General features: G+C 36.2%; 1 protein-coding gene across 1 annotated transcript; it reads left to right on the plus strand.

Annotated features, from left to right (window-relative positions):
- The first annotated feature begins 1,453 nt into the window (after positions 1–1,453).
- Positions 1,454–14,448, plus strand: LOC144442363 (P2X purinoceptor 4-like). The gene is made up of 11 exons (XM_078131690.1): positions 1,454–1,590; positions 2,755–2,938; positions 3,682–3,753; positions 5,172–5,247; positions 7,044–7,149; positions 8,126–8,212; positions 9,209–9,356; positions 9,991–10,121; positions 10,951–11,110; positions 11,678–11,803; positions 13,400–14,448. The coding sequence occupies exons 1-11, from the start codon at positions 1,454–1,456 to the stop codon at positions 13,454–13,456; spliced, it is 1,284 nt and encodes a 427-aa protein (XP_077987816.1). The 3' UTR covers positions 13,457–14,448.
- Positions 14,449–16,011: the final 1,563 nt, after the last annotated feature.

The following is a 16,011-nucleotide window of genomic DNA, read 5'->3' on the forward strand; positions in this document are numbered from 1 at the left end:
GTCCGAGGTCAAGCAGATAGACTAATAACGCACGATCTGTGAAGCGTTAAGTATGCGCGTTATAACATTTTTAAGTCAATAACGTTTTTATTTTTATTTTTATTTTAAAAGGAATAACTCTTTGAAACCTAATATTTACGTACATTCTCAGAATTGTGTTTTAATTATAGTTCTTTCACTTGATTAAAAAAGGTAACAAGTCTTGCAAAGGCTAGCTTAGACATACTATATCAGAAATAGCTTTATTTTCAAGAATGGAGACAGTATATTATTCTTAAACCTTAATCTTAATAAAAATAATCACAATGGGTTCTTTCTCGGTGTGTGTGTGTGTGTGTGTGTGTGTGTGTGTGTGTAAATAACTTAAAGTCAAAAGCCGCTGAACCGATTGTCATGATATCTGGTGGGTATATTACCTTGGGTGTTCTAGTTGGGAAATTGTCTTGAGTCCCATCCTTGAAAATGAATAAATAAAACATCCAAAAGGTGAATGCAAATATGACTAGCAACAAGACTATGTCATGGCAACAGTCAAATGCATGATATAATATATGGTAAAGGTAAGAACAGGCCTAGGGTTGGATACATAAACAAACAAAATGTATAGTTGGGCTTCAGTTGCGCTACCTTAACAAACATTTATTGTATTCTTTGAACAGAAAATATGGGGGCGCCATACTTGTTTTTTTTTTGTGTAAAAATGCTGAACGTACAACGTGCACCCCTGAATTTTTTTTATATGAAAATTAATTTTCTTCTCTACATTTCAATATAAATATAATTGGTGCATTTTCCATATTAATAGCTTTTTACCTCATCCAATCTCACCATGTGAGGGCGCCATACCACGGTAACCACGGTAAAGCTCTTCTCGCACCCTTGTCAGAGGCAAGTTAGTAATGATTCACATAGCTAGGTATTGTGACAAATTTTCTGTCACACTCACCGTAGTTGGGAGTTTGCATATACGAATGGCCCAGTTGAACCATAGACAGTGCCTATGGTTGAACACATTCACTAGTTTGGTAGGAGGTTGCCCATCACTTATTCATTACAATTAACCTTTTCCTGTTCCTCTTGTTTTATTTTAAAATGAAAGCTGTGTTTGAAAAATCATGAAAAATGTAGTGCAAAATCACTATGGCAACTTTTTTTTTAAAATCCTATTAATGTAAAACTATGAACACTGTGTGGTTCTATGTGCAGTTGCGTTTTCTTTGTACCATTTTAGTATGTTATACACCTCACTGTGATCTTCCAAAAAATTATATTGTATGTTAAAAAACTCTTTAAATGACTGTAATTGTCACAATTTACCAACATTTGAAATCACAGTTGTCTTGTTTCGTTTCGCCGAATACCATATAAGCCCTAAATAATAGGTTAATATTTGCATATGAATAAATGGTTCACAAGCATAACTTTTGACCTTCGGTCACATGTCACGTGAGCAATGGCACCGACTTGGTTTCAGACTGTTGTCGATGCAACTTTGGAGTATGATACACCAAAGATCGTCCATATCAAGAGTAAAAAAGTTGGCGCCATAAACAGGTTGATTCAGCTAGCAATTATTGGCTACATCTTTGGGTAGGTAGATATTCTGTGTGTATATCGGCGATAAACATTGATGGTCTGTTCCTACAAGCAGTAAGTTACTTCCGCATTGACTATAGTCACTCATAGAAGCCAGTTAACCCAGAATATAACGTTGACTGCCTTGACAAAATCTTACTAACACTGCTACATTTTATCGTCTGGCTCTACACAAATATTTCTAACACTGCTATATTTTATCGTCTGGCTCTACACAACTTCTTTCTAACACTCTTGTATGTGATCAGTAACAATTGTACTTAAATTGTCATTTTAAGTCGTGCTAGACGATAATATTTACAATTTTGGTGAGATTTTGTCGAGCATGACGATGATATGTAGCTATGCGGCTATTAAAGATATTTATCTAGGCAGTCCACTGGTTAACAGGCTTCTGTTGTAGGACTGTTGGTGATCTCGGTAAACGACGTGGTTTGTTCAATACGAAGCTATTAGGACAAACAGAAATATTGTGTAGTTTCGATCCCAGTTTAAACCGCAAACCTTAAACATGTTTAACACTCGAAAAGGTGAAAATTAAGGATCTATCAACTCGTAAATGTTCAAGTTCATGTCAAATTATCTTTGTTTATCATTTTAAACAGCCCATTCCAGAGAAACCAGGTCTTTTCAGACAATACAATACAATACAATACAACACAATACAATACAGCACAATACAATACAATACAATACAATACAATACAATACAATACAATACAATACAATACAATACAATACAATACAATACAATACAATACAATACAATACAATACAATACAATACAATACAATACAATACAATACAATACAATACAATACAATACACTCTGGATATTGTGATCGTGTGCTTCACATATAATTTTCTATACATCATCAAACTAGCACATACAGATTGTGACCAACGAATATTTTGTATTAGGGTTGAAGCACTTTCTCAACAACTACAGATGGGAGAAAGATAGAAGTAAAAAGAAAACCTGCCCTACCTACCTTACAATTTGTCATATCACTTTTGACTGAAGAAGTCATATTACTCCTGATACTACGGCTAACTAGTGGAAAATGAAAACCCCGCCTCTTTTCGCTATGTGTGTAATCGGAACCATTAACTTTTGTATGTGGCCTTAATATATATCGTCATACCCTGCCCTTGTAGGTATGTAATAGTGTACCAGAAGGGTTACCAAGACTTTGATGACGTAGTGAGTTCCGTGACAACCAAAGTCAAAGGAGTGTCCTATACCAATTTATCTGCAGTTGATCCTGGCATGTTGACAGTAAATGACACTACACCTTATGACAGACTATGGGACGTTGCTGATTATGTTATTCCTCCACAAGTAGGTTTGACTTGTTTACCAGGTTTCATATTAAGTGTGCGTGTGTATGTATGTATGTATGTATGTATGTATGTATGTATGTATGTATGTATGTATGTATGTATGTATGTATGTGTGTGTGTGTGTATGTATGTATGTATGTATGTATGTATGTATGTGTGTGAGTGCGTCTGTCTGTCTGTGTGTATGTCTGTGTCTCTCTGTGTGTGCGTCTGTGTCTGTCTGTCTTTGTGTCTGTCTGTGTGTGCATGCGTGTGTGAGTGCGCAATCAAATGAAATTGAGGAAAGAAAGTGTCGTTAACATTTTATTCCCAATCTTAACGCTCTAACTGCTCCAAATATTACGTTCTGTTTGAAGTTGAAATGTTCTCCAATCTTAACCATAATGCCCTGGTTGTATTGCTATCACTGAGAATAGAACTGTGAGTAAAAGATATACTGATCATGAACACATACAGGAATAGTGATATCTAGTTGCAGAAAATTAGTTTAGTTCAGCTACTTAGAAATTGTAACTTTGTCAATTATTAGTTCCCCAATCATTAACATATGCAAAATCTGCAAGAGCCCATTGACAAAAATCAGAACATCGTCTGATTTTACTAACAATTGCTACATCAGGCATGACTCAAAATTTTACTAACTTTGCTAAATGGGAACATCTCATCCATTCGAACATTCGATCTTTATTCACCACCAGTCTATGCAATCATTAATTTATTCATCTATGAATTTCTCTTCAGATGCAAAACTCATTCTTTGTAATGACCAATATGATTATAACAACTGACCAGACTCAGGGTACCTGTCCTGAGGTAGGTTTATTGATTTATCAAAAAGTTTTTGATTTTTGGTACATCTTATTCTAATTAACGTAATATTGCTCAGCTGGATTTCTAAAGGATGAGACTTGGTGTGGTTTAAGTGGCCATCTAATGAGATAAGATAGATTTGTAATTAATTAAACAACTTTACAGTGTTTTTCTACTGGTCAAAAAAAGAATGTAAACAGCAGGATCAAAGTCCGCATTTGTAAAAACAAACAAACAAACAAACAAACAAACAAACAAACAAACAGAACAAAAAGCAACAAAAAACACCCGGGTATACAAAATATTCAAGTAATCAAACTATGCATGGTGATAGGGGAAACGACATCTGTAAGCGCATACCGGAAGTGACGTAGTGATAATCTATATTCATCAACTTTATATCTTGACGCTCAATACTAAGCTTTATGCACATTTATAGTTTTCTGTGAGATACAAATACGAACTTCGTCTATGTTATAATTTTACACATTTTCTTTTTCAAGTAGAAAAAATATAATAATTATGATAATTGATATTGAATATTCCTGGATTCTTGGTTCATAGTTGCAAATGAATATTTCTTCTCACATAGTCAAAATTACTCATTTTTTGTTGATGCCCCGTCAGTATCATCAGGGTGTAGAACAATAAAAAAGCACAGTAGAGCTGTTAATTCATTAAAAGTCCACACATTTCTCAGACATTTTAACAGATGGCCTGTTGCCATGGTGACCAAGAAAACTCCATGAGCTACTGCACCGTCAATAATACAAGCAAACGAAATTATGTTGACCAAAAATGTTTATAAGCTTGATAGATCAAATGATTTACATAGGTTATAACGCACAAGTAGTTCAAAGTATTCAGCATATTGATCTTTTGATCTGTCTTGGTCGACGATCCTGATCAGAATGACAAATTACATAGTTACAGCTGACCACTAGGTGGCGGTATGATCAGCCAATTGCAGATGTCAGGTAGTTCGATGGCCCTTCCCTAGTAATACTAGTAGTAGTATATTAAATCTTGGGATTACAACGTCCGATGTTGATAGCCTCTCTGATCTTTCTCGAGCAATCATGTTGGGATGTATCAATAATGTAAAAATAGTCCCAGTCGATGTTTTCATTGTAACTACGGGAGTGTTCAGCTTAAACTGATACCACAGATTGTATTTGTAATTCAATGAGTAACTTTATTTCATAAAGTATGTACACTGCTCAGGATTATGGAAATATAATCAACATTACATTAAATTGTCAGGTGTGAAAGATGACTTTACACACCTAATCAACGCCTGTCATTTTTATGCTTCAAATGACATTTGTCCATAATCCTACAAGTTAGAGAAAATCAATATTTATAATAGAGTTTATCCTTTTTCTCATCAATTGTACAAACCGTGTTTAAATTGCTTACAGGACCCAGGGATGTTTGGTGCTAATTGCACAAGTGATGACAATTGTCAACATGGAGTTCCAATACCAAATGGGAACGGTGAGAATCGACTAAAAACAGTAATATCCTTACCATAAATATTAACATTAATCAAATTGCTATTATGAATCTAAATCTTATCTGTAGTAATACTGCTAATCGTAGGCGAATTAATAGACAAGTTAGTATTACATGTTTTACTATTTAACTGACTATCACTGTGCATTACACATGAAGGGCTAGTGTGTCCTGGCTTGTTACATAAACGACATACTGGTTCACCTGATCTGATCTGTTGACCACCAGAAGTTGGCCCATTTCTATTCGCAAGTTCTCGGGGTTTGTAAGCGGTCTGCCTTAATACCGCATGACTTGAGAAGCGTTGGTCGTCCTTGTTTTGTGCTGTCAGTATCGTTGACATAAGGTGTTGATGTAGACGGGTATTGAACTTGAGTGGGTCAGTAAGAGAGTCACGTGTGCTGAAGAATGTCACGGTCCCTGGTCCCTGGATCTGACGTCGATTTTTTCACAGTGTCCCCTGTTGACTCCTGACCAATCAAATACCGTACCATTTCTGCTAAACGTCACGTGCAAAAGTCACCGCATCTCTGAAGTTAGTTGGATCTTTGAGAATAACTGGTCCAAGTAACGAACGTCTCACCCCCTGCAAAAATTACCCAAAATGTCCTCGCCATTAACATCTCGACCATACAGACAAAATACGTCCCTGACACGAGACGTATATTGTTCAATATTCTCATCGCCACTTTGTTTGATTCTCTGTAATTCCTGGTCTACTTTCCATCTTGGACCCCCCCCCCCCCTTGTTGACCCGCTTTTCGTGCAGTTTATCGAAATATAGTGTTTAAAAGGGGAAGTATTCACTCGCACTGCTGCTTCAATCGTCAGTCTGTTCCATTTGAGATTAAAACATTGAATTAGCCTGTCAACCAGTTTCATCGCAAACCAGTCTTGAGGTACTGTACCGTCTTGGACTATGTGTAGAATTGAACTCACAACGAAACGTTCATATCTGCTTTCAGCGAACGCCAAGCTAACGACTTGGTTGATTTTATTACATGACCAATCTCCTTTAAGATACGTCGTGCCGTTCCACCCTCACCGGCCTCCTCTCACCTGGGAGGCCCGGGGTTGACCTATGTGTGAGGGCGCCCGTCACGGCGTACCTTACAGACTACTTTCTAATAAGATGGGCGCAAAACCCACTTAAAATACATTTCGAAGTTTAAATAAATATCTATTCTTAGTGTATGACGTATTATTAAGTCTTATGAAAGACATCATCTGGGGTTCAATATCCAATCACCATGTCTGGATTAGTAATAAAAGTTCATATCTCAAAGACCATAACACAGAACAATGAAATCATACGATGAAGTTCTAAAATTAACACATCACGTCATATTAAACTTGCGGATAATTCAATCGTACCTGGTACAAACCGTTACCCATCATAAATATGTCATTATGTTTGCCCAATTACATGATCATGAGCATCAGTGCCATGCTCCAATACATAACATTTCTTGACCTTTAGCCAAGATTGCCAAAATAGTAGAATTTAGACCTAATTCCGAAATACGCGATGTTTATTGAAATATGGAAGACTTATGTTGTTACATAGACAGAATATCACTGTATTGCATAAAGTTTAAATACACTTTTAACTTCACTTTAGAGTTATAACGAAAGTTACAATGTACCAATATCCTGAATGGAATGAATTTAGCTCTGAGTCAGGTAATATATGCATGTTGTACAGTTTATTGAAACTAATTCCAAACACATCAAATACATTCATAATATCTTTATATTATCACTACCACTATCACCAGGAGTACAAACTGGCAGATGTTTACCTAATCCAGACTATGGAGACGTCAAAACATGTGAAATATTAGCGTGGTGTCCCGTTGAGAAAGACATCAAACCTGGACCAAGGTCTGTCTGTCTGTCTGTCTGTCTGTCTGTCTGTCTGTCTGTCTGTCTGTCTGTCTGTCTGTCTGTCTGTCTGTCTGTCTGTCTGTCTGTCTGTCTGTCTGTCTGCCTGCCTGCCTGCCTGCCTGCCTGCCTGCCTGCCTGCCTGCCTGCCTGCCTGTCTGCCTGTCTGTCTGTCTGTCTGTCTGTCTGTCTGTCTGTCTGTCTGTCTGTCTGTCTGTCTGTCTGACTGTGTCTGTCTGTCTGTCTGTCTGTCTGTCTGTCTGTCTGTCTGTCTGTCTGTCTGCCTGCCTGCCTGCCTGCCTGCTTGCCTGTCTGTCTGTCTATATATAGTATCAAACTCGTAGAATAGAGTGCTCTATGCTTGGGTAAGCAGGGCGGGAATAATCAAAGTAAGTTGGTTGGAACTTGAGGTGCTTGGTTGTAACTCCGAGTTTCACGCTCAATGCGTTCATCAGACATCCACTCATTGTCTGATGAACGCATTGAGCGTGAAACTCGGAGTTACAACCAAGCACCTCGAGTTCCAACCAACTTACTTTGATTATATATATATATATATATATATATATATATATATATATATATATATATATATATATATATATATATATATATATATCTGCCTATCTATCTATCTATCTATCTATCTATCTATCTATCTATCTATCTATCTATCTATCTATCTATCTATCTATCTATCTATCTATCTATCTATCTATCTATCCGACTGTCTATATGTCTTTATTTATGAATATGTTTCTTGCATTATATTCTGAAGACTCTATTTTCTCTTCCAAAGCCTTTGTAGTCTTGTTGTATACATAATATAGATATTGTAGTTTATTCATCACATCTCCACATCCACTCTTCCACTTTCTACTCTGTTCTCTGAACATTTCATTCTTTTTTCTAAATTCTAGTCAGTCCTATTATCATGTTACCACTCATACTCATACTATATATTTGTTCTCCATAGAATAGATAAACCAGTACTATATGAAGCTTCAAACTTTACAGTGCTCATCAAAAATAGTATCTCATTTCCAAAGTTTAATTTTCAAAAGTAAGTAAAGTTTATTTAACTGACTCTATTTTTCAATTAAGTATTTACACCTGGTTATGTTCAAAGTTAGACTGTACAGTTAATATTGTATTGTCTGATTGAAATTGACATAAGAACATAGATCTCGGTTAACCTAATAGATATGATTAACATGTTATGAGACAGTCACTGTAAGTCGTGGTCGTAGGCGGCGCTCTATTAGTCTTAGCTCAAAGGTATTAATGACTAAGAATTCATGAAGCTTATTCTAACAAGACATTAGGTCCATTTAAGTTGATGCAGGTAATTTATTTGATAGGTGTACCAGCCGTGTATTTATCATATCTAACAGTAATCCCGCATTTTCTGACGTACCTTTTTGAGAGAGAGAGAGAGAGAGAGAGAGAGAGAGAGAGAGAGAGAGAGAGAGAGAGAGAGAGAGAGAGAGAGAGAGAGAGAGAGAGAGAGAGAGAGAGAGAGAGAGAGAGAGAGAGAGAGAGAGAGAGAGAGAGAGAGAGAGAGAGAGAGAGAGACGGGGGGAGAGAGAGAGAGAGAGAGAGAGAGAGAGAGAGAGAGAGAGAGAGAGAGAGAGAGAGAGAGAGAGAGAGAGAGAGAGAGAGAGAGAGAGAGAGAGAGAGAGAGAGAGAGAGAGAGAGAGAGAGAGAGAGAGAGAGAGAGAGAGAGAGAGAGAGAGAGAGAGAGAGAGAGAGAGAGAGAGAGAGAGAGAGAGAGAGAGAGAGAGAGAGAGAGAGAGAGAGAGACGGGGGGGGGGGAGAGAGCGAACAGAAATAAATATGACTGTAACATTGTCCAAATGTCCCCTCCCCCATACTTGAAGTATTTATGAGTTACCTATTAATTCAATCATTTCGATAAAACAAACAAAATATACTTTTATCCCATAAAATATGCTAATAAAACCATTACTGATACCATTATCTATACAAGTGCTAATTGTAGGTGGTCACAAATATATGTCACAGCAGGTAGTACATCTAAACTGTGTGTGTTTCACAGACGAAATATATTGGACAGCAGTAACCAATCGTTTCTGAGGGACTGTCGCTACAAGTCCAGCGATGAAGATTTACAATTTTGTCCAATATTTCGACTTGGGGATATAGTAACTGAAGCTGGTCAAGATTTCGAGACATTGGCATTTGAGGTGATTGCAGGTCTGACCTAAATATACTACTACGGAAAGCAAACTATCGGCTAATTAAAACAGACACAAACTAAAACTATATTGTTACACGTGGTATATGTACAGAAGTGGATGATAGCAGTGCCTTGCTGTACTCTGTAGATATAATCACCCTGTAATCAAGATAGTGTAAACACTGAATGAGGTTTAAGGAAAACACAGCCACTTAAGGAAAATTTGCTATCAGAGATGTCACTCTACTGCGAGTATGATTACATCGCCGTCCATTGCTAGCTTCCAATAACAGTTTTAGTTTATGTCTTCCTCTACAGCTGTCTATAGCTATAGCTATCGTAACTTAGTCTAGGCTAATTAACAAGAAATCTACCCACAGGTTTTTAACTTCTTTCATGCGTCAGTTTTACTTTGTACAATCAAGTACACAAAAATGTTGATGACTTGTACAGTGTATTGAGAGATTTCTGTATTACATGGCGCTGACTTTGGTGCATCAAGCACTGTAACACTTATCTAGAATCCATATACTCACCTATAACTATAATCAAATCAGTATTATGGGCATTTAACTTGATTGATACTTGGGTGATCCTACCGATGTTATATAGTGTATTAATTCAATTGTTTATCTTGACAGGGTGGAGTGATAGGTATAAACATAGAATGGAAATGTGATTTAGACAGAGACTGGGATTTATGCCGACCTCATTATACATTTAACCGTGCTGATAATCCACATGCTAAGATCGGACAGGGATTCAATTTTCGGTGAGAAATCGGACAATGTCATAACTGTTTTGTATAGATAAATACATAACAGATTTAGGCTAAATATAAAACAGATTTAGGCAAAATATAAAACAAATATGTGTGTTTAAGATAACCTGGCCTATCTTTATTCAATCCTTCGACCCTTATCATTTTTTAAAGTCACTTAATACAAAAAGGTAAGAAATCTGTTGTCTTTTGACCTTCATGCATGTCTGTTTTCTTTCCTCAGTCAGCTTTGTACATATTTCATCAAAGTATCATAAAAGTGGTATGCCCACCGACATTTCGTTTGTTTTTGGGACCAAGTAATATTGTTCGTAAAAACAATGAAATAAAAATAATTCCGACCTACCTAGTTCTTTTTCTGAGGCCATGTTATCTTAACCACACAATTATTTGTTTCACCTTAGTATGCTTACAGTAGAGAAAGTTTAAGATAAATGTAGCTATAGTATGTATACACGTAAACTATGCCAATTGTTGTTGTTCTGTCTTTATTCGACGAATGCACTGGATTAGGCATAAGTATGTCAACTTTGCACAGGTCATTGACCTCTATCAATAGTAAAAAACTGTGGTGGTGGTGGTGGTGGTGGTGGTGGTTGGTTGTGGTGGTGTGAGTTAGGCTAGCGGAAATAGTGTAGTAGTACTAGCATTAGTTCTTCAAGTCTACAGGTAGGCTAATCCATGCTTTCCTTTCAATAGTGATGCTATGTCATGCATGATCCCGTACAAATACCCCTGTCTATGTTGTCTGATGAGTTGATATTTCTTCTACAAAGGATCGCTGTATTTAACTTTCATTTATCAACAATTTTCTTGACAGTTTTGCTTACAAGTATAAGATTAACGAGACGGATGAATACCGAACACTGACAAAATCCTATGGGATATTATATGACGTGATTGTTACTGGTAAAGCTGGAAAATTTAATGTTATTCCACTATTTCTGAACATTGCTTCATGTTTGGCGCTTTTAGCATTGGTAAGTTTATCATATACCCCATATGTTCTATCATTGGTAAGTTTATCATATACTTTATACACACATTTGTCCATTAAACAAGCTGTACAAAGCAGACAAATATTTTAAAAGAAAATAGAATTGAGAATAATAATTTGAAAGAAAAAAAGAAACTAGAAGAAATAGGAATACTATATCTACATGTACGTTATATAATGTGTAAAAAGGGTTGTAAGAATATCCAAACATATCCATGGCATGGGAATGTCTGTTGACTTTGTATTCATACTATTGTTGCTGATGAGATTTCAACAAAAATGTGAGACTCGTTTGCCAAAGAAATGTTTTATTAATTTTTGTTTATAAATACGGTAATATTTGTGTTGATTCACGTTGGTTTTGTTATTGGAATTATATCGAATATCTAAGAGTACGTATTATCAAGTAATAAAAATAATCGGGTAGGCTTGCTGTCATGTTGTTGTTGTTGTTGTTGTTGTTGTTGTTGCTGCTGCTGCTGTTGTTGTTGTTGTTGTTGTTAAATAGAAAATAAGAGCTCTTACCTGCCATGTTTATTTTATACCACAGGCAACGATAATGTGCGATATAGTGACATTCTATGTCTTAAAAAAGAAAAATTATTACAAGGAAAATAAATATGTTTACGTTGAGGATATCAACGATGGTTCAGAAGACCCTGATGACGAAACCCAGGTACGTTTTGACTTATAAGTGACTTGTTATTGGGTATGGCTGCATGATATTAGATAATGTAGTAGCCTTCTGTATATTGTCCCTGTAATATCATAAGGCTGACCCTATTTTTTGTTATCTTTCTCATTACTTTTACATGGTAAGTATGGGTCCGTCGGTCGATTTAAAAAAGTAAAAACTCAAAATAAGAATTATTCTTCTCCAAGTTTCTCTGCATCTCCTTTTCCTCCTCTCTATCTTCTTTTTATTGGATTCCTGGTAACAAACCCTTTCCCAGCTTCTCTACACAATTGTCACGTTTTCAGCCCTCCTACTTCAAAATAACTTCGTCATTAAAAAAATGCCCTGTTCGTGAACAAGTGTCGTCATCGCCACCATATGACTGTAGATGACATCGACAGTCCAGACAATTGCTTATTCCTGCCATATAGGGCGCTGTTCCACAAAATATCACGGGCGAGTGCAAATAAAATCATTTCTTTATTTTGATATCCCAGCTTAAAATTTGAGTCGATCGGTTAATGATAAACACAAAAAATAGTGTTACCATAACATATTTGTGTGTGTGTGTGTGTGTGTGTGTGTGTGTGCGCGCGCGCACTGTACTGCACTGCACTGCAATGCATTGTACTGTACTGTACTATACTATGATGTACTGTACTGTACTGTACTGCACTGCACTGCACTGTGATGTACTGCTTTACACTACACTGCAATGTATTGTACTGTATTGCGATGTACTGTACTGTACTGTACCGTATTGCAATGCACTACACTACAATGTACTGTACTGTACTTTGATGTACTGTACTGTACTGTACTGTGATGCACGACACAACAATGCATAATGCATAGCACTGTACTGTACTGTACTTAACTGTGATGTACTGCAATGCACTACACTGCAATGCACCGTACTGTATTGTACTGTCCTGCAACATACTACATTTCAATGCAATGTACTGTACTGTGATGTACTGTAATTTACTGTACTGTACTATGATGTACTGCAATGCACTACACTGCAATGTACTGTACTGTACTGTACTGTGATGTACTACACTGCAATGTACTGTTATGTAATGTACTGTACTGTGATGTAGTGCAATGCACTACACTGCAATGTACTGTGATGTACAACATCACAATGTACTGCAACGCACTGTACTGTACTGTACTGTACTGTACTGTACTGTACTGTACTGTACTGTACTGTACTATGATGTACTACACCACAATGTACTGCACTGGACTGTACTGTGATGAACTGCAATGTACTGTACTGTACTGTGATGTACTACACCACAATTTACTGCTGTGTACTGGACTGTATTGTACTGTGATGTGCTGTTACAGTACTGTACTTCACTGTATCACATTGTATAGTACAACATACATGTACATGCTGACAAATCAAACTTCCAATTTAGTACTGTCCTGTTTTCAAAGGCTAAACTGAGTTGACCGGAGTTTCTTTAGATTATCCTGAAATGAACAAATGACGTCAGTGGAGCATTCTAGTGTTTAACAAGATGTCACCATGGCGTTCTTAGTCTTACATATCATTGACATTCATTTATATTTTCTTACCAACAGTCGTTGTACAGAAGTGCAGCAAAGGTAGATGGAACAACGGGGGAGTCACACTCATGATCGATCGAACGTAACGATTCACCGATAGCCAGAACCCACATGGAAATGTAATTTTTTTTTATGAAAAAGAAAACAAAAATAGATTTCCAATATATGCTAGTCACAAACTTGAATCAGTACTTTTAATTTACCTATTGCGTCAATTCTCTTTTTATTTGTGTTATTGTGCCCTCATCGGTCACACTATGTAGAATTCACGGCAGAGTGGAAATGTTTCCCTCATATGATCTAGGAATTTCATCGCATACTATATTTAAAGATGTACCGTACTCAACAAGACTTAATGGAGATGGATTTCTTTAAACTAATGGCGAGTGAAATACAAAAGTAGATCAAACTAGTACTGTACCCTTAACTTAATAAATTACTCAAGCTTACTTGAAATATTGACGAGTCGGTGAAGGCTTTAGTAATACAGACTTAGGGGGACTTTACCTATGAATCGAATGCGATTTACATGTAGTATAAGCCTAATGGCTAATGTAGTATAAGCCTAATGGCTCCTGAACAATAGTAATTTGTCAAAATATTCTACGGCGGGGTAGGGGGGGGGGTACCACTGGGTATATATTGAGGACAGTTTTAACTGGTGGTTGAACTTGCCATTTGTGTTTCAATCAATTTGTCATTCTCAAGATAAAATTTTGTTATGAATGAAATTGTAGAAGCATTATGGCATTGTATACATCTGAATGTACTGATGAAAGCCATAAAAAACATTGAAAATAATGTACAATTGTGCAGATATGAATACACTGCACAGAGAGTTGTGTTTGATTCTGCACATACTTGTTATACAATGTTTTACTGCAATGTATAAATACCACTAACAAGTATATGCCATATAGGTAGCATTATCAGAAATTAGTTTACGTTGTGTTCTCTGTCAACATCTGTTACATGTAATTTGTATAGACTAAATGTAATAGAAAATGTTGTACTAGCTACTACTGAGATACCCTGACGAAAGTACATGTTCCATAGATTCTAGAATAAACATGTGTAAAGAAAAGAAAATTGTACCAAAAGTAATTTTAATAAAATAGCAATATTCCATTATTTCCATATGGTGTTATAGTAACATCCCATAGTAAGACCTCGAAAATGATATTAAAATATGCAGGTATGTGTTGTTGTTGTTTTTTTTGTTTTTGTTTTTGTTTTGTTTTGTTTTTTTTGGGGGGGGCGCCCGTGTACATTCATTACACCGCTCCCACCCACTCGGTTAAAAATGCCCGGCCCCTTAGTCAAGATCACCAAACTACTCGAAATTAGACCCTTAAATTCCAAATTTTGATATTTCGAATCCAAACACACTGTATCTCCTGTCCAACAAAACCCTCATTAACTGATTATCTCTGTGATAAACAATAGAACTGTGATAGATGATAGATTATTAGCACAGATGGCATGGACACTACTATGGATTATTTGCATTGTACAGTAAGTACCATTGTGTATTGTTGTTAGGCTTAGTATCAGGATAAAAGGTGGGTCATTAATAATCTAAAAAAGACAAATAAAACAATTTGTGGCATATTATGGATAAAACACGTATTTTAAGCTAATGCCTAGTAGTCAACATCTCGTTGTGCCATTTTATGAAGCATGACTCGTATAATTGAAGAATTGTTGAAATAATTAAAACCCAATCTTTGTTATGCTAATTAGATATCAGGGTGATTTTCGTTATTTAGTTCGAGATTTGGTAGAAATTTTGTTATAGATATCTAGATAATAAATTCTACCATGATATGTTTTGAGTTCAATGTAACTAGAATACAATATTTATATAATTATTAAATAAGTATAACTTCACCCATAGACGTTGGAGAGATGCGTCTATGGTTCAGCCGGTGTTGTTTAGTACACCACTTTAGTGTATATCTTAGTGTTCAGCCGAAGAAAATATGAGTTACCATATAATGGCTAAAAATCGCCCGAGATATCAATCAAGAAAACTTGAAAGGACAAGCACTGATACTTTCACTTATTACAGGGCTGTTCGTAGTGCGAGAAGTTCTTTTGGTACATTAGGAAGCTGTTGCAGACCTACAGTTTTCTTCTTACGAAGGTTTCTAGTGTACTCGACGTAGTAGGACCAATTAGATGATCTTGAACTTATGAATAATTTAGCTCCTATAATTAAGATATAAGAACAAGTTTATTGTAATATAACATGACATGGAAATGTCCTAATATATGCGATTTAAAGATGGACGCGTTCACATTACCATTAGTCCTTCTAGCAATCAGAGAATGTTATCAATTGGATATACTTTGATGTCTGCCTCTGTGTGTGTGTGTGTGTGTGTGTGTGTGTGTGTGTGTGTGTGTGTGTAGGGGGAGGGGTGAAATTGGTAGATGGCTAAATGGATGAACGGACAGACAGACAGACAGACAGACATAGACATATAGACAGAGACAGACAGACAGACATACATACATACATACATACAGACAGACAGACAGACAGACAGACAGACAGACATACATACATACATACATACATACATACATACATACATACATACATACATACATACATACATACA

The sequence above is a fragment of the Glandiceps talaboti genome, chromosome 11 (genome assembly GCF_964340395.1).
Source record: "Glandiceps talaboti chromosome 11, keGlaTala1.1, whole genome shotgun sequence".
In the NCBI taxonomy this organism is placed as follows: Eukaryota; Metazoa; Hemichordata; class Enteropneusta; family Spengelidae; genus Glandiceps; species Glandiceps talaboti.

Excerpts from the sequence above, each read along its gene's own strand:
- LOC144442363 (XM_078131690.1), top strand. The coding sequence starts at position 1,454 with ATGGCACCGACTTGGTTTCAGACTGTTGTCGATGCAACTTTGGAGTAT. Across the intron at positions 8,213-9,208 it reads CCAAAGTTTAATTTTCAAAA|ACGAAATATATTGGACAGCA; the intron begins GTAAGTAAAGTT and ends TGTGTTTCACAG. Across the intron at positions 11,111-11,677 it reads GTTTGGCGCTTTTAGCATTG|GCAACGATAATGTGCGATAT; the intron begins GTAAGTTTATCA and ends TTTATACCACAG.